Source organism: Thalassophryne amazonica, chromosome 6, assembly GCF_902500255.1.
Source record: "Thalassophryne amazonica chromosome 6, fThaAma1.1, whole genome shotgun sequence".
Lineage (NCBI taxonomy): Eukaryota > Metazoa > Chordata > Actinopteri > Batrachoidiformes > Batrachoididae > Thalassophryne > Thalassophryne amazonica.
Window position 1 is genome coordinate 43896533 of NC_047108.1, and position 24354 is coordinate 43920886.

The following is a 24354-nucleotide window of genomic DNA, read 5'->3' on the forward strand; positions in this document are numbered from 1 at the left end:
TACATTTACACATTTTGATGGTATCTCGCTAGGCGCAGTGACAAAGCTCGTGATGCCTACAAAAAGCACAACCTGCTTATTTGATCCCACACCAACAAAACTGTTTAAGGATCTCTCGCCCATTCTTTGACCAACTGTGCTGGAAATTAGAGCCCGACCGAAATATCGGCTGGCCGATATAAGCCCTTTTCAAAGTACTCACTATTGGCCAATATTTTGCCGATAGAATGCCGATAATTTCTCATAAACAGAACAGTTACTGAAATAATGTTTGTGTCGGCAATGTAAAATGTCCTTGCACCATTTGTTCCATGGCCATTGCACCATAGTAGATGGAGCTCTGACTCCATTCAACTGAGAGCTGCTTACACCCCTGCTTAAATGTGTTTATCACCGGCCCCCGTAGTTCGCCGTCATACTGCACTGATCGGCTGACAAAAGCATACAAGTAAGTTTATAAGGATGTTGGGGCAATATTAAGAGTGCCTGAAACTAAAGGGGGCTTGTGAAAAAGTTAACTTATGTTTACATAATGAAAAATATCCTGCCAGTCCTATCGTCTGTTTGATTTGCACCCAAAAGGACCAAGAATGAAGGGCGATTGTTTTAAGGTTTGTTTAATAACTTTTGTAGAGTTGAGGTTTTTTTGTAATGTTATTTATCTTTTCCTTAGAGATTAATGCAACTTAGCACAGATTTTTTTTTTGTACTAGACAGTTCTTTGTTACTGTTCTTGAAAATTGCACAAACATACTACAGGGTCTTGTGAAAATCTTATTTTACTGTTACAGTTTCCTCACATATTATATCAGGGTCCATGTTTTCTTGTTAAAATGTTCTACCAGCACTAAAACCAACCTCTGCTTGCACTAAGGTTGTTTGAAAGTTTTTTGTTCTTGAAAGTTGCAGAATAGAAAAATAAAGGAGTGTTGTGAAAATAATGTTTCCTTAGTGTTTGTGTTTCTTTCCTCTCACAGTTAATTGTCTGCAACTGAAAAAGTTTTTCTACCTGTAATATAACCTATATCTAAGTTGCAGCAACAAGAGGTACAAGATCAGATGTATTTCACAACTCTTTTTAAGGCTATGTATTTGCTAATTTCAAAAAGGTTTAATTCTTGATTGCATTTTTTGAACTTGAAAATTCTTCTCTGTTATAAAGTTAATCAATATGAGCACAAAGCTTTAGCTTTTAGCTCATACCTTTTTTGTTAAGGGTCCAAAAAAGAACATTTTATTAATTTAAAAACATAATAATAATATCGGGCAAATCAGCCAATTTATCGATTATCTGAATTTTTTCATCCAAATATTGTTATCGGCATCGGCCTAAAAAAAAAAAAGATCCATATTGGTCGGCTCTACTGGAAATTATAAATCTCTCACTAACTTCTGGCTCTGTTCCTAAATGTTTCAAGTCTGCAAAGATTAAACCATTACTTAAGAAATACAATCTTGACCCTAGTGTATTGAAAAATTATAGGCTGATATCAAGTCTATCATTTTGTTCTAAAATCCTGGAAAAAGTGATTTCGCAGAAGCTCGTTGCCCACCTTACCGAGAATAATCTTTTTGAGACATTGCAGTCTGCTTTTAGCAAATATCACTCCACAGAGACAGGGCTCACTAAAGTAGCGAATGACCGTCTGTGAGCAATGGACTTTGACACCACTATGCTTTGGTAGTGTTGGATCTTAGTGTTGCGTTTGATACTGTGGATCATCATATTTTACTCGATAGGCTGGAGAATCACTTTGGGATTACTGGAACTGCCCTTGCGTGATTGATGTCATATCTGTCCAGTCGTTCTCATAGTGTTTTGTACAATAACACTAACTCTGATCTTAGGGACATGAGGTTTGCGGTCCCGCAGGGATCCATTTTAGGCCCCCTGCTTTTTTCCCTTTATGTTGCATCCCTTGGGAATATACTGTGGCATTTTAGGATTGCCTTTCATTGCTATTTTTAAATGTTTAGATTTTTAAATCTAAACTGAACACATCTTTTTCCCCTGTTTCATTGCTAGTATGTTATTGTGTGTCTTCTTTTATTCTTTTTACTTATTTCTGTTTTTATTCTTTTACTTTGTTAAAATCTTTTAATTTAATTTGTGTTGTGTGAAGCGCCTTGAGGTGACCCCGTCATGAATTGGCGCTATATAAATTAATACATTTAAATTATGAATTTGAATTTGATAGAGTATGAAGAAGATGATGCAGAGTCTCTTTAGAGAGTTGACTGTTGATACAGTGTAAGTCCCTTCGGCTGCTCACTTGTTTGCACTCGGGGTCGCCACAGCAAATCCAAGGTGGATCTGCATGTTGAATTGGCACAGGTTTTACGCCGGATGCCCTTCCTGACGCAACTCTACATTACATGGAGAAATGTGGCAGGGGTGGGATTTGAACCCGGAACCCTTCTGAACTGAAACCAAGCGCATTAACCACTAAGCCACTTGTGTAAATTTGTGTGATCATAGTCATGGTTGCACACAAAGAAACAGCCATCCAACATTAAAAGATAAGAAAAGTCAAATCTTGCTGTAATCACTCTTGTCTGTATTGCTCTTCATGTGCAGGCACAGAGGAAGTGATGCATTCACGTACACAGGGACATGTCGGACATCAGAGAATCAAACATACAGTGCACAGCAGCACAGTCAATTATACAGCCGCCCCGAAACTTTTGTGTGCAAATTTGACACTTATACCTCGGTGGCATCTTCGGGTAGAACAGGCAGTCTGATGAGCTGTACCACTGGCCGAGTATAGGTTTCAATTCAATTCAATTTTCAATTTATTTTCATTTATATAGCGCCAAATCACAACAGAGTTGCCTCAAAGTGCTTCACACAGTTAAGGTCTAACCTTACCAACCCCCAGAGCAACAGTGGTAAGCAAAAACTCCCTTTGAGGAAGAAACCTCAAGCAGACCAGACTCAAACGGGTGACCCTCTGCTTGGGCCATGCTACAAACATAAATTACAGAACAATTCACAGACGAATATACAAGAAATGCTATTGGAGCACAGGACAGGAGGATCGCCAACACGAATACAACTCCCATCTCTGGATGGAGCTGCACCTTAAACAGAGAGAAAAAAACAGAATCAGGCATCAGAAAGACAAAAAAAAAAAATAAAAATAAATAAAATACTGTATCATTTGACAGCATTAAACAACAAGAAAAATAGAGAAATACGAGGTCTGTTAGAATCAAAAATGACTCCAAGGTTCCTCACTTTGTCAGTGTGACTGATGTATGACACACGAGCCGAGGCTGAGCGTTAACTGGTCAAATTGATGCCGATGTCTCACTGGACCAAGAACCATCATTTCAGTCTTATCAGAGTTTAAAAGTAGGAAGTTTCTAGACATCAAACTTCTCACTGCTGCAAGGCAATCTTCAAAGGATTTTATGTGAACGAGATTACCAGCAGTTATCGACATGTATAACTGAGTGTCATCTGCATAGCAATGAAAGGTAATCCCAAAACGCCGCAATATGTGCCCAAGGGGTGCTATATAAAGGGAGAAAAGCAGGGGGCCTAAGACAGACCCCTGTGGAACCCCAAATTTCATGTCACTAAGGTTAGAGGTAGTGTTACTGTACAAAACACAGTGAGAAGGACTGGTCAAGTATGACGTCAGCCATGCAAGGGCACTCCCAGTAATCCCAAAATGATTTTCCAGCCTATCAAGTAGAATATGATGATCCACTGTATCAAATGCAGCAAATTCTGTAAATCTAGGTAATACCTCAGTAGTGGCGCCCACCTCAATAGCAGGGTGTAGTGGCTGGGTTAAGGCATGCTGGGATATGGTTAACCTGATGTCTTCTATTTTCTTCCCAAAGTAATCCAGGAAATCTTGTGCTGTAAAAGGAGAGTGAACTACAGGTGGTTGTCCATGCATAAGTGTTGCCACTGTGTCCAACAAGAACTTTGAGTTATGCTTGTTTTTGTTGATCAAATCAGAGTAGTAAGTCCGCTTTGTAGCCAATAATGCATGCTTATCGTCTAAGATAGCATCACACCACGCAAGGTGAAATACTTCTAATTTTGAACTACGCCATTTCCATTCTAGATCTCTTGCTTTTACCAAGGTGACTGTGATTTGGGGGAGCGCGGTTTTAACACAGGTGGTTCAATCATGTCGAGTGTAGTTTTGAGCACTGAGTTTAAACTATCCACAAGTCTGTCTACTTACTGGGTACGAGGTCTGTCAATAAAGTAATGGTCCTTTTTATTTTTTTCAAAAACTAAAGACCGATGCGCTTTGGAAGCGAGACAAAGGAACACCTCCGTTTCGGCGTGTCAGAGGACAAGTTTGGACATGTCCAGCTCTCCACAATTTCTCTGATACTTACTGGACTGGTAAGCATTGAAAGCCGAGATAGGCATGTCCAAACTTGTCCTCTGACACGCCGAAACGGAGGTGTTCCTTTGTCTCGCTTCCAAAGCGAATCGGTCTTTATGCGCTAAGCCTCCGTGCAGCTTTCCATGACAAAATCTCTTGTTAAAAGTGAAATCTGCCGGAAAATGGCTGATGTCCAGCTCTTGTGATAACCAGAGAAAGAGCACACGACGGTCTCGTATCCACAGAGCCATCCGTTTAGAAATGGTCCGGTGGCTTGTGTCACGTCGTCGCAGCTCGCAGCTCGGAGCTCGGAGCGTGGCGCGCCGAGCGTCCTTAAAGGGGTCCTTAAAGCTGTAGTAACAGTCCTTATTCTCTGTGAAGCCCGTAAACTTTTCAACGAAAGCCAGATAAATTTTTCGAATGGTTTCCAGGTGCCTGTCTCTAACAGCTTCTGAAAAAAATTCTGATGGAAAAAGTCCTTTTCATTCCGCCATTTCCAGACAATGAAAATCCGACGAGGGGGTGGGACCACTCCTTCCCAAGGCGTGCTCACAGGCGAATGACGTCACCGACAGGCGTGGAAAAACTCACGCATGCACACAAGGGTTCAAGCATGTCTGACGTAAAAACATATGAATGAAATCCATATAGTTTTTGAAAAAAATAAAAAGGACCGTTACTTTACTGACAGACCTCGTATTTGTCAACTGTGAAGCTAAGACATCAGGCAGTTTAGCTTCGAGTTCAGTCTTAGCTTAGGAGTTGATGCATCGCCGTAATGATATATAAGGTTGTTGTTCCACTAAACATGGCAGTGAAACTGTAAACTTAATAAGAGAGTGATCAGACACCACTGATGTAAGAGGCATGATATCAATATTCGTGACAGCAATACCACGTGCGAGAACCAGATCCAGGGTATTTCCACTAATGTGCGTCGAATCCTGAATGCATCCACAATTTCCATAAATTATTTGCAGAGGGGATCAGAAGTCTTATTTATAAGAATGTTAAAGTCACCAATGATCAAAATGTTATCTACACTAGTTGACAAGTTAGAGATGAACGCACCAAATTCATCTAAGAATTCAGAATATGGGCCAGAAGGCCTATATACAGTGACAACGTAATACGACTGATTTTTATTCTTCTGACCTTGGCAATGTGTAATATCCTGAGCAGAGCGGAGAATCAGATGCTCAAACGAGTGATATTTGTAACCCCCAACAGCTAAAAAGCTAAACCTAGATTTATAAATAAGAGCAACACCCCCACCTTGCTTTGCATCATGAGGGACATGACTACATGTATAAACTGGTGGGCAGGCCTCATTTAAGGGGAGGACAGCTGTAGGTTTAAACCAGGTTTCACATAGCCCAATCATATCTAAGTGATGATCAATAATTAGATCATTGATCAACAATGATTTTGAGGACAGTGATCTTATGTTAATGAGACCCAGTCTAAGGACCTCAGTGGGGTTGACAGTTGAACTGTTTGGGTTTAGGGGTGGTTCCAGAGTAGCATATATAAGATGCCTAGAAGTAGGTTTAGGTTTAAGACATTCCACATGCGTTGTAGGTAGAAGACACAAAATCTTTGCTACTGCTGGAACAACCACTGGGCCATCCTCAATTTCAACATCATCCAATATAGTAATGTGTATTAAGTTTGGAAAGCAAATCCCTCTATGATTTTTATGGACACGACTACGGAAGCAGGCCACAGTCTAAACTTGTTGAAATTCCCTCCCTGGCAAATAAATTGCACTATCACCATAGTGGATTTTCTGCACTAAATTCCCCACTAAGCTAATGGATTTCACACCCACATTTGTCATAAGCCTTGCAGGGTCTCTAATCACCTGCTCCGCGGCCTGCTGTAGATTCCCAATGTTACCCTCCCTGTAGAGCTCTATCTACAAACCCTGGCAAAAATTATGGAATCACCGGCCTCGGAGGATGTTCATTCAGTTGTTTAATTTTGTAGAAAAAAAGCAGATCACAGACATGACACAAAACTAAAGTCATTTCAAATGGCAACTTTCAGGCTTTAAGAAACATTATAAGAAATCAGGGAAAAAAATTTGTGGCAGTCAGTAACAGTTACTTTTTTAGACCAAGCAGAGGGAAAAAAAAATATGGAATCACTCAATTCTGAGGAAAAAAATTATGGAATCATGAAAAACAAAAGAACGCTCCAACACATCACTAGTATTTTGTTGCACCACCTCTGGCTTTTATAACAGCTTGCAGTCTCTGAGGCATGGACTTAATGAGTGACAAACAGTACTCTTCATCAATCTGGCTCCACCTTTCTCTGATTGCTGTTGCCAGATCAGCTTTGCAGGTTGGAGCCTTGTCATGGACCATTTTCTTCAACTTCCACCAAAGATTTTTAATTGGATTAAGATCCGGACTGTTTGCAGGTCATGACATTGACCCTGTGTGTCTTTTTGCAAGGAATGTTTTCACAGTTTTTGCTCTATGGCAAGATGCATTATCATCTTGAAAAATGATTTCATCATCCCCAAACATCCTTTCAATTGATGGGATAAGAAAAGTGTCCAAAATATCAATGTAAACTTGTGCATTTATTGATGATGTAATGACAGTCATCTCCCCAGTGCCTTTACCTGACATGCAGCCCCATATCATCAATGACTGTGGAAATTTACATGTTCTCTTCAGGCAGTCATCTTTATAAATCTCATTGGAACAGCACCAAGCAAAAGTTCCAGCATCATCACCTTGCACAATGCAGATTCGAGATTCATCACTGAATATGACTTTCATCCAGCCATCCACAGTCCACGATTGCTTTTCCTTAGCCCATTGTAACCTTGTTTTTTTCTGTTTAGGTGTTAATGATGGCTTTCGTTTAGCTTTTCTGTATGTAAATCCCATTTCCTTTAGGCAGTTTCTTACAGTTCGGTCACAGACATTGACTCCAGTTTCCTCCCATTCGTTCCTCATTTGTTTTGTTGTGCATTTTCGATTTTTGAGACATATTGCTTTAAGTTTTCTGTCTTGACGCTTTGATGTCTTCCTTGGTCTACCAGTATGTTTGCCTTTAACAACCTTCCCATGTTGTTTGTATTTGGTCCAGAGTTTAGACACAGCTGACTGTGAACAACCAAGTTAGTTTTGGGGATGAAAATTTACAGGGTGATTCCATAATTTATTCCTCAGAATTGAGTGAGTCCATATTTTTTTCCCTCTGCTTGGTCTAAAAAAGTAACCGTTACTGACTGACACAATTTTTTTCCTTGATTTCTTATAATGTTTCTTAAAGCCAGAAAGTTGACATTTGAAATGACTTTAGTTTTGTGTCATGTCTGTGATCTGATTTTTTTCTACAAAATTAAACAACTGAATGAACATCCTCCGAGGCCGGTGATTCCATAATTATTGCCAGGGGTTGTATGTTCGCAGACAAGATGGCGGCGCCTTCCCCAGTAGGGTGGAGGCTGTCCAGCATCAGCAAGCCACTGCGGCCCCAGAACGAAGGCCAGTAATCAATAAAGCTAAAGCCTTGCTGTCTACAAAACTGCGCCAGCCACCTATTTAACGATGACAGCCTGCTAAATGCCTCATCAGTACCCCAGGAGGGGAGGGGACCAGAGACTATTAATCGATGCCGACACATCTTTCTGGCAAGGTCACAAGTCCTCTCTATGTCCATTTTTGTGACCTCTGAGTGCTTCATCCTGATATCATTGGTGCCAATGTGAATAACTATGTGACTATATCTCATGTCATGTTCCTTCGTCTGTCTTCCCTTCTGCAGCGTCAGCACCCTAAGATGAGATGCAATGTCGGGAGCTCTGGCCCCAGGAATACATTTAGCGTCAGCCGGCGTCTGTAACCTGACTTTGTGGGTGATAGAATCCCCTATCACTAAAGTCTGGTGTTTCGGCCTGGAGACAGGAGTGGAAGTCACTTGTGGGCTCAGAGAATTCACATCTGGCAAATCCAAGGGGGAGAACCGATTCACAGTTCGCACTGGCGAGTGTGATCAAGGTGCCACAACCGGGCACCAAGTCCTACAGGGCTTCCTCCGCCTAGCCACAGTCCAAAAGCCGTCCTCCACAGCCAGTGTTTCTAAGCTGATGCTAATGGGCTCGCTAGCCGGCCCAACACTAACCTCATCTGGAGTGCCTGTAACATCCAACTCCACTGCGCTAAGAAGCTGCTCTAACTTACGGACACGGCTCTCTAAGAGAGCCACCCTATCTTCCAACATCACGCAGGATTTACGGAGGGTGTAAAGTAGAATTAGTAGTGTACTTTGTGCACTAAGAAATTCAAAAATGTAGCGAAGCAAACACAAGCTAACCAATAATGGATTATAAGCTAACCACTCCTAAGGCTCACACAGACGCAAATAAATTTATTAAAATTCACAGCAGTTACACTGAAAAACTAACAGAAGTATTAAACAGGTAAAAAAGCAGCAGCTATAGAATACACTAAACAGTTAATTAACTAACAGGAGTGTAAAAAAATGAAATGAAAAAATGATGACGGGGGTCCGAAATAGCTAACGCAAGGTAACCGCTGTTGTAATGACAATGACAATAAATGTCATCTCATCTCTGCAGCGTTATATGGGATAGCTGGGGAAGCTCAATTTCCCACAACTGCCAAGCTTGAATCAGGTCTTCGGGTAGGTGGGAGTCATCCCAACCACTTTTCTTGTCCCAGAGGTGTTGCACAATAATCTTGGCTCTGGTCATGTACGGGATAATGAACCTAAGAGGTTCATACTGTTGGGCAAGCAGTCAATAGATATTGCATGGTAGGCTGTGAACCTCCACTCTGTTGGTGTTTGTATTGCAGCGTATCAGATTTACAATGCCACATGAGTCCAAGCGTGCAATCTTGGAGGTCAGCTGAATCCTGTGTGAACCAGAGTACACTGCTCTCTGACTGTGACTCTCTTACTAAGTGGTTAATGACTGTGGGAACATTGCTGGCCCATTGCCACAATTCAAATCCACCCTCCATGAGAAGGGACTGCCATCTGTCAATCAACTTCTTGGCTCGTGATTCAGAGGACAGGCTCTCCAGACAGTTGTCTATACAGAAACACCGTGCTATTGACAAACAAGCATCCTCTTCTGGCTCTGTGTGGTTCCTGACGTGGGTTTGAAGTGCAAAGGTGGCATAACATGGACTACATGTTGTCCCAAAAGATAGCACCTGCCACTTGTAAACTGTGGGCTCCTTGGCTACTTTCATATCTCGCCACAGGAAACAGCAACAGGGTTTGTCTTCTTCCAGCAGTCGAACCTGGTGAAACATCCCCTTTACATCACTGCTGATGGTGACATGATGTTCCCTAAATCAAAGGAGGACTCCCAACAGGCTAGGTCCCAGTGTTGGCCCAGGTAAGAGGTGATCATTCAGGCTCTTACCCTTGAATGTAAAAGAACAGTTGACTCGATTCAACTTAAGTAGAACTTGGCTGCTACCTGTTGACCGATCTAGGTACAGTGTCTGAGATCAAACTCACCAGGCATGTGCTTTCTACATGTCCTTTGGATTTACCGGATGCTGCAGCATTTTGATTGGCATTGACCTCATGAAGTACCTCAAGGTGCCTTATTTCACACTGCTACCTTTGAGGGTACACTTGACCACTTGATGCTCTCGACTGCATTTCCAGCACCTCCTGTTTGTTTCTATCCAATTTGCCTTCTGCTCCTTTGTCAAGAGATTGGACTGCTGCACTGATTCAGGTAGTGTTGCACAGAGTCACAGAAGGGAGATTATTTCTTTGGCTTCTCAGGTGCCACCTCCCATGGTGTCATGACCTTTGTTGACCTTCCATTCTGTTCGCTACCACGGAGAATGGTTGTGATCTTCTGAGGCTTGTACTCAGGGAGGCAGTCTGTACGTGGAGTTGGTTTCCCTTTATCTGAGTAGTACTGGCCTCCATCTACCTGTACACAAACCTCATACTCAAGCCACTCTGCTAGGTCAAGCAGTGTTGGGATAGGAGTACGGATGGCATTCACAAATCTCTGAAAGTTGGCTCTTACGTCATGTGGCAACTAAGCTAAGAGGCGAGATACATGTGAACCATATCTCAACTCCGTCCAACCCTGATTTCCCAACTGACGCAACATGCCCACGAATGCACAGAGTTAGAGTGCAAATGACTTGAAGGCCCTAAGATCACTAGTCTTGACGTTGGGTCCATCCATCAGATCAGAGATCCGCTTCAAGGCTACCTGTTGAGGTTGACCATACATCTCAGTGAGCGCTCTCATTGTGTCACTGTATGGAAATATACTGTTGCTGTATGAATCAGCAATGAGCAGTGCTTCTTCACATTTCAGGTGATCCATCAATATCTGAAACTTCAGGCACTCTGGACTGTCAGGGGAGAGCATGTTAACCAATGCATGCTTCAAGCTTGTGAACTCACCTGGATCCTCATGCACAAAATCCTGGATTGTTGGCTTAGGTCCAATATAATCAGCCTGTGGGTGTCTGCTAAACGTGGGTGGAGCTCGATACCGATCAGTACGAAGGTGGCGATCATATGGATGATGACGGGGATCATCTTGGTAACGGTCATCAAGATGCCTGTACTGTTCATCATGCTCATAGTAGTAGTCAAAGCCATGAACAGGGTGCGAGTGATCATCATGGCAACCTATACGGTCAGAATAATGTCTGTCTTCTTGCCGATGGTAGCAGTCATCATGATGGGCTCCCCGACCAGGCTGAAGATAAGATGCAGTAGCTCAACTGCGGCTGTGATGATAATGCTCATCGGGTAGAGAGCAAGTCTTGACATCAGGTTGATGGTATGAAGCGCTGTGTAGAGATGAGGGCCTATTATCATGCTGGCTGTAGGCAGCTCCATACTGAGTGTGGTATTTGTCATCATGTGGGTGGAAGCTGTCAGCATGGCAATGAAAGGAATCATCAAGGTGAAGCCGGTGCTTCACATTGGGCAGATTGAATTTAACACCATGAGAAGGTCTGTATATGTCAAAAGGCTGACCATGAACAGCTCCAGATGTAGGGCAGCTACCATGTTGATAATGTAGTGGTGACGGTGACCTAGGCTTTGAGCCTTGTAACTGAGAGGACTTGCCATCTTCTGGTATTTCTGGAGTGCAGTCTGTGTACTGAGGAGAGGATCCACCTGTATTGGGTGGTGAGAGTGAAACATGCTGATTGTACAGCTCTGCTCTCTGTAGACTGTCACAAAGCTCAACAATAGCACCTGTGAGGCACTGTCACACTGACGTGGGTCCTGTTGGCCACTGAATGGTGTCAACTTACTAGTGTGTGCAGGTGTGGGTGGTGTCTTCTCCTCAATGCATCTGGGCCATGACTTAGCATATGGTGAAGTTAGTGCAGGAGAGCTAAGCATTGCACATCAGGTTCAGTTGCTCAGCAGTGGTAGTAGTCTGTCTGGCATGCTCATCAACTAGGCTGTGGTGCCTCCTAGGGTAATTGACCACATAGTGCTGGAGGTAGGGTGGTGTGTGGCTACATCTGCGTGGATGATCCACATCTCCTTCCGGGTCTCTCTGTTTTGACCTGAACATCTTGGACCGAAGTGGTTGCTTATATCCGGCTCGAAGGACCAAAACTGTTTGGAAAAATGTGATGAATCACTAGGTGTGGCAGCAAACACTTCGGGGTATTGGGTCAGGACACTAACTGCGATGGTTCAGGTGAGAGTATGAAGAAGAAGATGCAGTATATATTTAGAGAGTTGACTGTTTATATAGTTATATGTGTAAATTTGTGTGATTACAGTCATGGACGCACACAACAAAGAAACATCCGTCCACCATCACCAAATAAGAAAAGTCAAACCTTGCCATAATCATTCTTGTCTGTATTTCTCTACATGTACAGGCACAGAGGGAGTGATGGCTTCATGTACACAGGGAAGAGAATCAAGCGAACAATGCACAGCTCTGAACTCTGCCTTCCTCCTGCATACTGGTAGTGTGTGTTCTTGCGAGTATGGGCATACACACATAACGCACACATGTGCAGATAAAAAAAATAATAATCACTTTAGTGTGATGTGAAACCGTTGTTTTGTTCCTCCATAACATATGCTGGTGAGGAGCCAAGAGAATGATGACTGATTGTTGTAATCTCCGAATGGCTCAGTTATTTAAGGCACAAATTTGAAAAAAAAATCGTCGACCTTGTCGAAGACTTTTAATCACAAGACCGACAAGATTTTTAACTAGAGATCGATCTAGCAGGAGAAAATATCTGGTAGACATAGTCCAAAAATTACTGGTCCATGACCTCGGACTAGTGGATTTCTCTATCCCTGTATGTGCATCAATAACATGTTTTGGTGTCGGTTAACATTTAGTCAGGGCAAAGATGATCAAATATATTTTAGTCTTACCTTAATATCGACTGGCTCACCATTACGGAAGTCACGAGGAGCAACCCCAGGTACATAAAATGGCAGGACAACAGGCAACATGGACAACAGCAGCAAGGCCACGCACATCTCCTGCAACACAGAGACCACAGAATACCTTACTACACAGGTGTAACACACCAGCACTGTATAATATCTGAACTGCATATCGCAAGAACAGGCAAACATCCTTTCTAAATGAGAAAGTCTGGGAAATTTTTGATGTGTTTGGAACATTAACTTTATATCTATGCAAAATATGCATTGGAAATGCAAATTTGTTTTCTTCACACAGTAACAAGTGATTTCCATTTGCTGCAGTAGGTACAACAATACAGTGCCATAATTAACCCATAATCAGTGTTTCCACTAGAATTATTTTCAGACCCAGTGGTACTCACTGACCCTTGCCCTGAATTGCAAGTTGCAATGCACAGAAAAATGTGAGGTGCCCAGAAAAGCAAAAGCTGAAGTGATGGGCTCACTAGTCATGTAATCTTGCCACAGTGATTAAGAAAGAAAAAAAAAAAAAAAAAAAACTTCACAAATACACAAAGCTTTTTTTTCATAATAAAGAATACCCAAAGACTAGGATAACTCAGTTTCAGTTTCATCAAGGATACCACTAACTGCATGGGTGCAAACAATATATTTGGGTATAAGCAAAATTTCATGTGCATATTCATTATCAGAATCCCAACAGTTGTGACCGAAAGATACCAGAGAGCATGTGCACTCACTTTTTTCTTCAAAGTTTAAGTCCAGACACCCTGGGAAAGTGTGTCCACACAAAGAAGACTGGGCTTTAAGTGGCCCACATGGTGCCAGTTAATACCCTTCTTTCTGATATAATAAAAGTCCAAGACACAATCAGTGTCGTGGAAATATTTATGTAAGAAGATTGGATGTAAAAGTGATGGATTATATGTGTTATACTAAAGGGTGCACTTACTTATGCATACCATCATTTTGACTTTTACATTATTTCTTTTAATTCATTATGTACACTCAACACTTTTGGTTTTGCTCCCATTTTGTATGAGATGAACTCAAAGATCTAAAACTTTTTCCACATACACAATATCACCATTTCCCTCAAATATTGTTCACAAACCAGTCTAAATCTGTGATAGTGAGCACTTCTCCTTTGCTGAGATAATCCATCCCACCTCACAGGTGTGCCATATCAAGATGCTGATTAGACACCATGATTAGTGCACAGGTGTGCCTTAGACTGCCCACAATAAAAGGCCACTCTGAAAGGTGCAGTTTTATCACACAGCACAATGCCAAAGATGTCGCAAGATTTGAGGGAGCGTGCAATTGGCATGCTGACAGCAGGAATGTCAACCAGAGTTGTTGCTCGTGTACTGAATGTTCATTTCTCTACCATAAGCCGTCTACAAAGGCGTTTCAGAGAATTTGGCAGTACATCCAACCAGCCTCACAACCGCAGACCACGTGTAACCACACCAGCCCAGGACCTCCACATCCAGCATGTTCACCTCCAAGATCGTCTGAGACCAGCCACTCGGACAGCTGCTGAAACAATCGGTTTGCATAACCAAAGAATTTCTGCACAAACTGTCAGAAACCGTCTCAGGGAAGCTCATCTGCATGCTCGTCGTCCTCATCGGGGTCTCGACCTGACTCCAGTTCATCGTCGTAACCGACTTGAGTGGGCAAATGCTCACATTCGCTGGCATTTGGCACGCTGGAGAGGTGTTCTCTTCACGGATGAATCCCGGTTCACACTGTCCAGGGCAGATGGCAGACAGCGTGTGTGGCGTTGTGTGGGTGAACGGTTTTCTGATGTCAATGTTGTGGATCGAGTGGCCCATGGTGGGGGTGGGGTTATGGTATGGGCAGGCGTCTGATATGGACGAAGAACACAGGTGCATTTTATTGATGGCATTTTGAATGCACAGAGATACCGTGACGAGATCCTGAGGCCCATTGTTGTGCCATGCATCCAAGAACATCACCTCATGTTGCAGCAGGATAATGCACGGCCCCATGTTGCAAGGATCTGTACACATTTCTTGGAAGCTGAAAATGTCCCAGTTCTTGCATAGCCGGCATACTCACCGGACATGTCACCCATTGAGCATGTTTGGGATGCTCTGGACCGGTGTATATGACAGCGTGTACCAGTTCCTGCCAATATCCAGCAACTTCGCACAGCCATTGAAGAGGAGTGGACCAACATTCCACAGGCCACAATTGACAACCTGATCAACTCTATGCGAAGGAGATGTGTTGCACTGCATGAGGCAAATGGTGGTCACACCAGATACTGACTGGTATCCCCCCCAATAAAACAAAACTGCACCTTTCAGAGTGGCCTTTTATTGTGGGCAGTCTAAGGCACACCTGTGCACTAATCAAGGTGTCTAATCAGCATCTTGGTATGGCACACCTGTGAGGTGGAATGGATTATCTCAGCAAAGGAGAAGTGCTCACTATCACAGATTTAGACTGGTTTGTGAACAATATTTGAGGGAAATGGTGATATTGTGTATGTGGAAAAAGTTTTAGATCTTTGAGTTCATCTCATACAAAAAGGGAGCAAAACCAAAAGTGTTGCGTTTATATTTTTGTTGAGTGTATAATTTTAGACATTTTATATATATAAAGCCTGAGTTTTTGTTTGATGTCCTAAAATTTCAAACATGTGAAAGCTCAAGAGTGTTGACAAATTTTCAAGCAGCACTGTATATGGTAACAATACTGTTATTTTTTCACTTCAGGTACTTTTTGCTATCTATCCTTACATCACAGCACAGAATGTGAGCTTGTCAAACTGAGATTCTCAAATTGATGTTTAAAGTTGAACAAATCAGGTATTATTATTTTAATTGTTGTTGTTTCTAAGTTTTACATGGTGGTTAAAAAATCTAATTTCCATCTTAGATTAGATTAGCATTATTGTAAATCTTGCAAAACTTAAGTCCCTTCGGCTGCTCCCATGTTTTGCACTCGGGGTCGCCACAGCAAATCCAAGGTGGGTCTGCATGTTGAATTGGCACAAGTTATACACCAGATGCACTTCCTGACGCAACTCCACATTTCATGGACAAAAGTGGCAGGGGTGGGGTTTGAACTGGGAACCTTACGTACTGAAACCAAGTGAAATAACCACTTGGCCACCATCCCTGCCACAATATTATTAATCTTGTACAACAATAAATATTTACTTTGAGTTGAAAAAATTCACAGTCATCTCTACGGTGTATTAGTGGGCCGTGGCAAAGCGGTTGAGAAACAGGAACCTATAGTGAATAAACAGCACTTGCAATCTTACACTTACAACTGCCTCAGTATACTATGGCCCACACAAAAAATACATGATATACATTCTGGGGTGGTTTCTACAGCCGGGTAGGAGTCAACAAAGGAACACACAGGAGTCAAAATTTCAAAATGTTACATCCATCCATTTTCTTCCGCTTTATCCGGAGTCGGGTCGCGGGGGCAGCAGCTCAAGCAAAGCCGCCCAGACCTCCCAATCCACACACACATCCCCCAGCTCCTCCGGGGGAACCCCAAGGCGTTCCCAAGCCAGCCGAGAGATGTAGACCCTCCAGCGTGTCTTCCCCGGGGCCTCCTCCCAAAATGTTACAATCATGCTAAAATATATAGAGTTGTATGTAAAGGTTTGGGCACCATTGATGATTTCCATGATATTCCTTTATAAATCATTGGTTGTTTGGATCAGCAATTTCAGTTAAATATATCATATAGCAGACAAACACTGATATTTGAGAAGTGAAATGAAGGATTTATTATAGGATTCACAGAAAGTGTGCAATAATTCTTTAAACAAAACTAGGCAGATGCATAAATTTGGGCACCCCAACAGAAAAAAACATATTTAGTAGCTCGTCCTTTTGCAGAAATAACAGCCTCTAAGTAGGGCTGTCACGATTAGTAATTTTTGGAGACGATTAATTGTCAGGCAAATAATTGCGATTGACGAATATATTGTCTATTTTTTTTCTCTTTTTTTCCTTCTTTATATTCTACTATCGTAGTATAATTTGCTTTAATGATACACATTCTGTGCTGCACTGTACACTTTAATGAATAAAAGCAATTTAATGATGTTTGGAACATCACGAAAAACGGTTAGAAAGTATTGTACAGATCAGACAAAATGTTTCTTTGACTTCTTAGTCAATGAACAAAGTGCACAGGTCAATGGTCAGATAAAAAGTCTCTGACTTTCTTAATAAACAAATTCCCATCCACACAGTGGCACAGGAAACCACGCAAGGAACCCCCAACAAACGAACCTTCAAATTACACAGTACAAAAGTAAACAAATTGAACAGTACAATGAAGACAACATGTCTTTTGCCTTTTAGGTTTTGAAAAACAAGATGTCCCCCAGAGCAAGTAAACATACAGTCGTTTTCTGCTGTTTTCAAAAACTGCACAGGGAAAACAATATCTTTTTGCCTTTTAGGCTCTGTAAAGTGTAAACAGCACTGGTCTCTCAGACTCTGGCTTTCACAGTATTAAATGACAAAAAATAAATAAATAAATAAAAAACAAGTTAACTTAAATGTTTTGATGCTACAGTATGAATAGCTGTGTGCTATACAAAGAAATTAAAGTGACCGTCATGTGCCTGCCCCCCCCCCAAAAAAGAAAATAAAAATATGATGGCCTGCCCTAAACCATATCCGTCATTAATCACGTCTGCAGCCCATCAAGGTTTTCACTCCCACTGGCAAGGTAGGTTTCTGGCAAGGAACACTAACATATTGACCTTATTTGGCTTAAGACAGCATTTCTCTCGGGACACAATGTTTCCAGCTGTACTAAACATCCTTTCGGAAGCAGTGGAAGTCGCACAAATGCACATGTACTTTTTTGCTAACTTGGTCATCAAAGGGAACTTTTTTTGGTTGTCACGCCACCATATCAGAGGATCAGATGAGGGAAGCTCTAACTCTTCTTGCAGGTACCGTTTTAGTTCAGTTTCAGCCCGAAGTCTATTTGGTACAGCCAGGGTAGCCATTTGGACTCTTCTGTTCTGCAGCAGGTCACACAGCCGCCTCTTTTTGGCAGGAAGAGATGAAGGTAGCACATCATCATCCTTGTTTTCATCTTTACCTCCATCACTGTTGCTGTTGTTGCCTCCTTCCTCTGGCTCTCTGATGTTCATGAACTCCTGTAGAATCTGGTCCCTTGTACCATCATCCCCAGTGCTGCTCTCCTTGTACCTAGGGTCGAGGAATGTGGCCTTTTTCGGAAGCTCTTGAAGTGGAGGTGTGCTGTACTTTTCATCAAGAACACTACACATTTTTTTCTTGATGTTTGTTGTGTGTGCTCTCATCTGGGTCTGGGGCTAACAGTTCTTCTTTTAGAAGTTCCAGCACAGGCTTCACAGAGGACATGGTCACATACTTTTCCCTTGATAAGACATTAGTAAATTCAGCCACCGGCTTCAGTGCTGCATTGATGGATTCCAAGACAGCAACATCCTGCCAGGTCGTGTTGAGGTGTCCATGTTTTCTGTCATCGATCAGCACACATCTTATGGCAGGGAGCTGCTGCAGCACCCTCTCTACCATTTTTTTTGCATGGTACCCCATCGTGTAGCGACGTCCTTTTAGGAAAGTTAAGAATGTTTAGACATTTGCTCATATCAACATTACATGTTAACAATAACCAAACATTTATTCAAAAGATTATATGTACAGCACTTAGAGATAAATCACAGCTCATGTCCAGATTTCAAGTGAAAATACAAAATAATTTAAATACTGTTTACAGTTACAAATAGTTTATGTAGAAACATTACTTTTCTCTGTCTAGACTCTATAATTTATTATCAGTTCCCAGCATAAATGAGTACACCCCCTATTAAAATCAATCAATCAATCAATCAATTTTTTTATATAGCGCCAAATCACAACAAACAGTTGCCCCAAGGCGTTTTATATTGTAAGGCAAGGCCATACAATAATTATGTAAAACCCCAACGGTCAAAACGACCCCCTGTGAGCAAGCACATGGCTACAGTGGGAAGGAAAAACTCCCTTTTAACAGGAAGAAACCTCCAGCAGAACCAGGCTCAGGGAGGGGCAGTCTTCTGCTGGGACTGGTTGGGGCTGAGGGAGAGAACCAGGAAAAAGACATGCTGTGGAGGGGAGCAGAGATCGATCACTAATGATTAAATGCAGAGTGGTGCATACAGAGCAAAAAGAGAAAGAAACAGTGCATCATGGGAACCCCCCAGCAGTCTACGTCTATAGCAGCATAACTAAGGGATGGTTCAGGGTCACCTGATCCAGCCCTAACTATAAGCTTTAGCAAAAAGGAAAGTTTTAAGCCTAATCTTAAAAGTAGAGAGGGTGCAATGATTAATCAATGCATTAATCATTATATGAAAAAAAGAAAAATTTACAAGTTTAACTTTTTTTTTTAATTATAAAATAAAAATAAGGGTTATATGACTAAAATTTAGCTTTGCTCCCACCCCTTTTCTTAGGGTGTACTCATTTTTGCATCATGATTTTAAATTGAGAAAAATACTCTTTTATGTGCAACTTAAAAAAAAAAAAAAAAAAAAATCTTGTTTGCAATCAATGGCCCATATTTGGGGGGAGTACTTTGTGGTATAGTATGCCATAGAAAATGTTGATTTTGAAAGGAAACTAAAGGTTTTCTGACAAATCTGAAGAGGTGCTCATTTATGCTGAGCACTGTACATTAATAGAGAGAAAAGTAATGTTTCTAAACTTTCTAAAAATATAAACACTATAAATGTATTTATGTATTTATAGGGTGTGTGCATCATGTTTGTAACAAAATATTTATTTTATGTCTTTAATTCTGGTGAGCTAATATATTAGACTGCATTCAGGGAGATTGGTGTCATGCTGTGCCTTCTTCAGGTCTCCCCTCTTTATCCAGCTCAGGTTGAAAGTGTTGACCAGACTCCTGCACAGTCCCAGGCACGACTTGTTTTCTCCTTTTCACTTGCTATAGCATTTTGGACAGCCAAATGGAGGTTGTGGCCAAAGCCATCCGAGTTTCCTCACTGCAGCTTTAATATTAGAGCCATTATCAGTGGTAATGCAGGATATTTTCTTCTCATCTAGTGCTCAGTCTGCCAAAGCAGCCTGAAGGGATTCTGCAAGAACATCTGCCGTGTGGTTGTCTGGAGTATATCTTGTCTCCAAACACCTGGACTGCAGAGTCCAATCAGCTGGGAGGTAGTGGATTGTAAGGCTTGTGTATGGGTCATATTAGAGCTTGACCACATATCGGTAGTGAGTGAGTAAAAAATCAACTTTGCTTAACTCCTTGAGAACGTCATCCTTCACGCTGTTGTACAGTCTTGGTACTGCAGTCTTGGAGATGTATGTTTTGCCTGGTGGATCATACTGCTTATCAAACTTGTGCAGCATTTCTTTAAATGCTGGTTTTTCTACCGTACTGAACGGCTGCATTTCCTTAGCGATGAACCGCGTTACACTGTCTGTCAACGTGCGCCATTTTACACTGTCCTGTTTATACTTCGAGTGTCGTCCAAAAGATTCGCCCAGAGCCAGTTGACAGGATGCACCAGGTGCTGGTGCACCAGCAGGCGATTGTGCTGGTGTGGTCTTTCCAAGTTAGGCGTATTGCTGTGGGTGGTGGGTCTGCAGATGCTGTTTCAGATTTGTTGTGTTAGCGCTTTTGACCGGTACTTTTTTACAGCAAAGTTTACATATCGCTTCCTCCACATTACTGGGCTCTCCCTTATCGTTAGGCTTAAAACCGAAATGCATCCAGAGCAGTGCCGTGGTACGTGACTTTGGAACCAGAACCTCCTCACCTTCCATGCCATTATCCTAGCCTCGCTAACCATCCGACCAGACCAGACGAGAGGGAAACAGACTGAGTGAGGCTGCGACGCTGCATGCGGCTGCTGGCGCAGCACAATGACGTCAGATTCTTTGTCATTTTATGCAACTTTGTGGATAAAATAAATAATTCACAGTAATCGCGAATATGAAAAATAATCGCGACTGACAAATATTGTAATAATTGTGACTGCCCTACCTCTAAGCGCTTCCTATAGCTTCCAATGAGAGCCTGGATTCTGGTTGAAGGTATTTTGGACCATTCTTCTTTACAAAACATCTCCAGTTCAGTCAGGTTTGTTGGTTTCTGAGCATGGACAGCATGCTTAAATCACACCACAGATTTTCAATAATATTCAGGTCTGGGTACTGAGATGGCTATTCTACAGGGGTCGAAATACATTTTTAACCTACTTGCACTGGTGCTAGTAACAAAAAAATTACTTGCACCAAAAAAAAAAAAAAAAGTTACTTGCATAACCAAAAGTCAGTCTTATATCAACCTTAAAACTCCTCCTCTGATGTGTCAGACTCTTCCTCTCTGGGAAGAGTTTGAGGGAAGAGCAGCAGCAGCAGCGGCAGACAGTTTTTTTCACGTAGGCGTGCGAACGAATAGTTCCGTGAGGATTATTTTATTTATTAACTACAAGATGATTAATAAACAAATGGTGACTGGTTTATAACACAATTATGACAGAGTTTGAGGGGAGAGAGCGAGGAACTGCAGCGGCAGCCAGTTTTTTTCTTTTCTTTGTTTACGTGTGCACGCGCCAATGGGATAGGAGGTCCTCAAACTGGAGCTCCTGCAGCTCCAGTTATTTGCTGCAGCTCCTGCAGCAAATAATGAAACTCTCCGAATTGGGAACATCTCATGAGGATGTTGTGAACCCAGGGACGGCGCCGCTGGCGACATTTGTCAGCTTTCCACAACAAACAGAGCACAGCAACTCGCTCCGTGTGTGAGAGTCATAAAATGCAGGGAAGACGACACTGGAAATTGTTTTTTTCCTTATTTATTCCTTTATTGGTTTATTCTACTGGTGCTTATAGTTGATAAAACTTGGATAAAGTTACTTGCACCAGTGCTAGTGCAGTATAAAATTACGTGCACCGCTCGAATAATACGTGCACAAACTTGCACATGCACATACTAATTCGACCCCGTTCCAGAATGTTGTACTTGTTCCTCTCCATGAATGCCTTGGCAGATTTTGAGCAGTGTTTACGGTCGTTGTCTTGTTGAAAGATCCAGCCCCAGCGCAACTTCAACTTTGTCACTGATTCATGAACATTGTTCTCAAGAATCTGCTGACACTGACTGGAATCCATGTGGACCTCAACTTTAACAAGATTTCCAGTACCGGCACTGGCCACACAGCCACACAGCATGATGGAACCACCTCCAAATTTTACTGTAGGTAGCAAGTGTTTTTCTTGGAATGATGTGTTCTTTTTCCACCATGTATACCGCCCCTTATGTCCACACAGCAAACTATAATAAACAACTATTTTGACACTTTATAAAGGCAGTTTGGGGTCTTGTAGAACAGAATGTACAAAATAAATGTTCTAACAATAAACACAAATGCACATTTTGAACAATATATAGAAAATGGTCTATGCGTTTTGTTTATCTTCATGCTACATCTCATGCAACTTCTGTCTGCTATTACACAAAGGCTTAATCAAAATTTTCTTTCCTGGAGTTTGACACTCTCTTGGAATGTGTTCCTGCACTGTAAACAGCCTCTATTCACAGTTTGAGGCCCTGTTAACACCCCCCCTTTCATTCATATGCGTAAATGGCACTTTACAAGTGAGAGCGAGAGAGGCTTATTCAACAATATTCCTGGCCGAGTGGTGAATCATTTCTCCTAGAGACATTCTTTGGTTGACCACGTGAGGTTGTATGAGGCCTTCTTACGCTGATCACCTTCATTCATATGCGCAACGCTGTGCTTTTACGCATGGAGCCAGCAGCCAGGGGGCTCTTCAAACAGCATTCACATGCCAGAGAGTAACACATTACTTCTACAAACAATCTTTGGGATACCATGTGAGACTACTCTGCCCTATGACTGGATACTGGAAAACAATGTGGTGAACCAATTCCGACTGGACACTCACACTGCGCACATCATGACACAGCTTCTATGAAGAGTACAAAGATGGTGGTCGGCTGGCTCGAAAGTCAGCGGAGTTAACTTTTCGGCAAAAAAAGTAAGTTTCTATCTCATATCATTAAAAAGTTAATAATATAGTAAAACTTGGTCTCAGCTGTCATATACGACGGTGTCGGCCCCAGAGGGTTAAATACCCTCTCTCATGATTGGAGTCACCTGTGTAAGGAGGCCAAGGGTCAATGAGCTTACCAAAACAATTCAGTATTCCAATAATTAGTGCTAAATGTATTCAAATCAATAAAAAGACAAGGTTGCCCAAATCTATACACCTGCCCAATTTTGTTTCAATAATTATTGCACTCTTTCTGTAAATACTAGACACTTCATTCACTTGTCAAATATCAGTGTGTGCGTCTGCTATGATATATTTAACTGAAATTTCCGATCCAGACAACCAATGATTTATAAAGGAAAATCCTTAAAATTATCAGGGGTGCCCAAACGTTTGCATACAACTGTACCACTGCATTATCTTGTCTGCTCATAAGGACAACAAAAGGGTGTAATTTGGGCTATCTAGAACAAAGCTATGAAATTATGGGGCAAAAATGGGAAAAATAGTGACAAAGACATTTTGTACAGGGTCATAAAATAAAGCTACTTCAATTTTGGCAATGTGATGCAAATTATTGGATGAGCCAATAGCATTAAAACCTGTATAGTTTTGACTGTTTTGAAAGCTTAGTCTCCAACGTCTACTGGATTCTATGACAGGTTACCCTGTAATGTAGCTAATAACTAGAAGCATAACACGATGGTGCAAACTATTCCTGTGTGAAATTCCATTAGCTCAACCAATAATTTGCATCAGCTTTATATAAAAAACAGAATTATAGCCAATTTAAAGTGATCATCCACAGCATAGGCTAGGAGTGGGCAGTATCAATGATATATTCGGTTCACGGTATAAATTTGGCCCAGAGTAGAGATTTAGGCTGAATCTCAGTTCTACCCCTTGGCCCTTCCTCTTACCCCTTCCCCTCCATTTTGCGCGGGCACGAGAGACAGAGGGGTGTCTCAAGTCTCTTTTTGGAGCGAGGCGGAGGGGAAGGCGGAGGGCTTCAAACCCCTCCATTTGGAGTGAATCTGGATGCACACTCCGTTTGGAGGGGTAGGAGGAGCTTACTGCTGTCTCAGAAAAAACAAACATGGCGCAGAAAGAGCTGCACAAATGAAACGGCTTTCATTACAAATTACACTGTTTAGAAAGTTATAACTTGCCGAAAAACTTTACAGGCAGTTGTCTATGACAGCAACGTGTATGCTGCTGGATGCATGTTGCGTATATTGTCGTTCTGAAGAATATCGTAACTTCGCTAGTGTGCTGAGGCGTTATAATGCGCATACACACGAACGCTACAATAAGACACTTATATCTCACAATGGAGAAAATCACGATAAAGGATAAGCACGTTAATCTGTATGTTCATAAATCTTTGGACAATAATGATCCCTGCTGTTGGACTTCAAGGTCTGGAACACGCGTGCGTATTTTGTAAACAAACAGGGAGCCCTGAGCACACTCATCTC

General features: G+C 41.9%; 1 protein-coding gene across 1 annotated transcript in view; it reads right to left on the minus strand.

Moving 5' to 3' along the window:
• Positions 1-24354, minus strand: part of tm9sf4 (transmembrane 9 superfamily protein member 4) — an 88799-nt gene that overhangs the window by 54515 nt on the left and 9930 nt on the right. Inside the window, 1 exon segment of the mRNA XM_034172107.1 lies at positions 12762-12872. Within this exon segment, the coding sequence (XP_034027998.1) occupies positions 12762-12872 (111 nt within the window).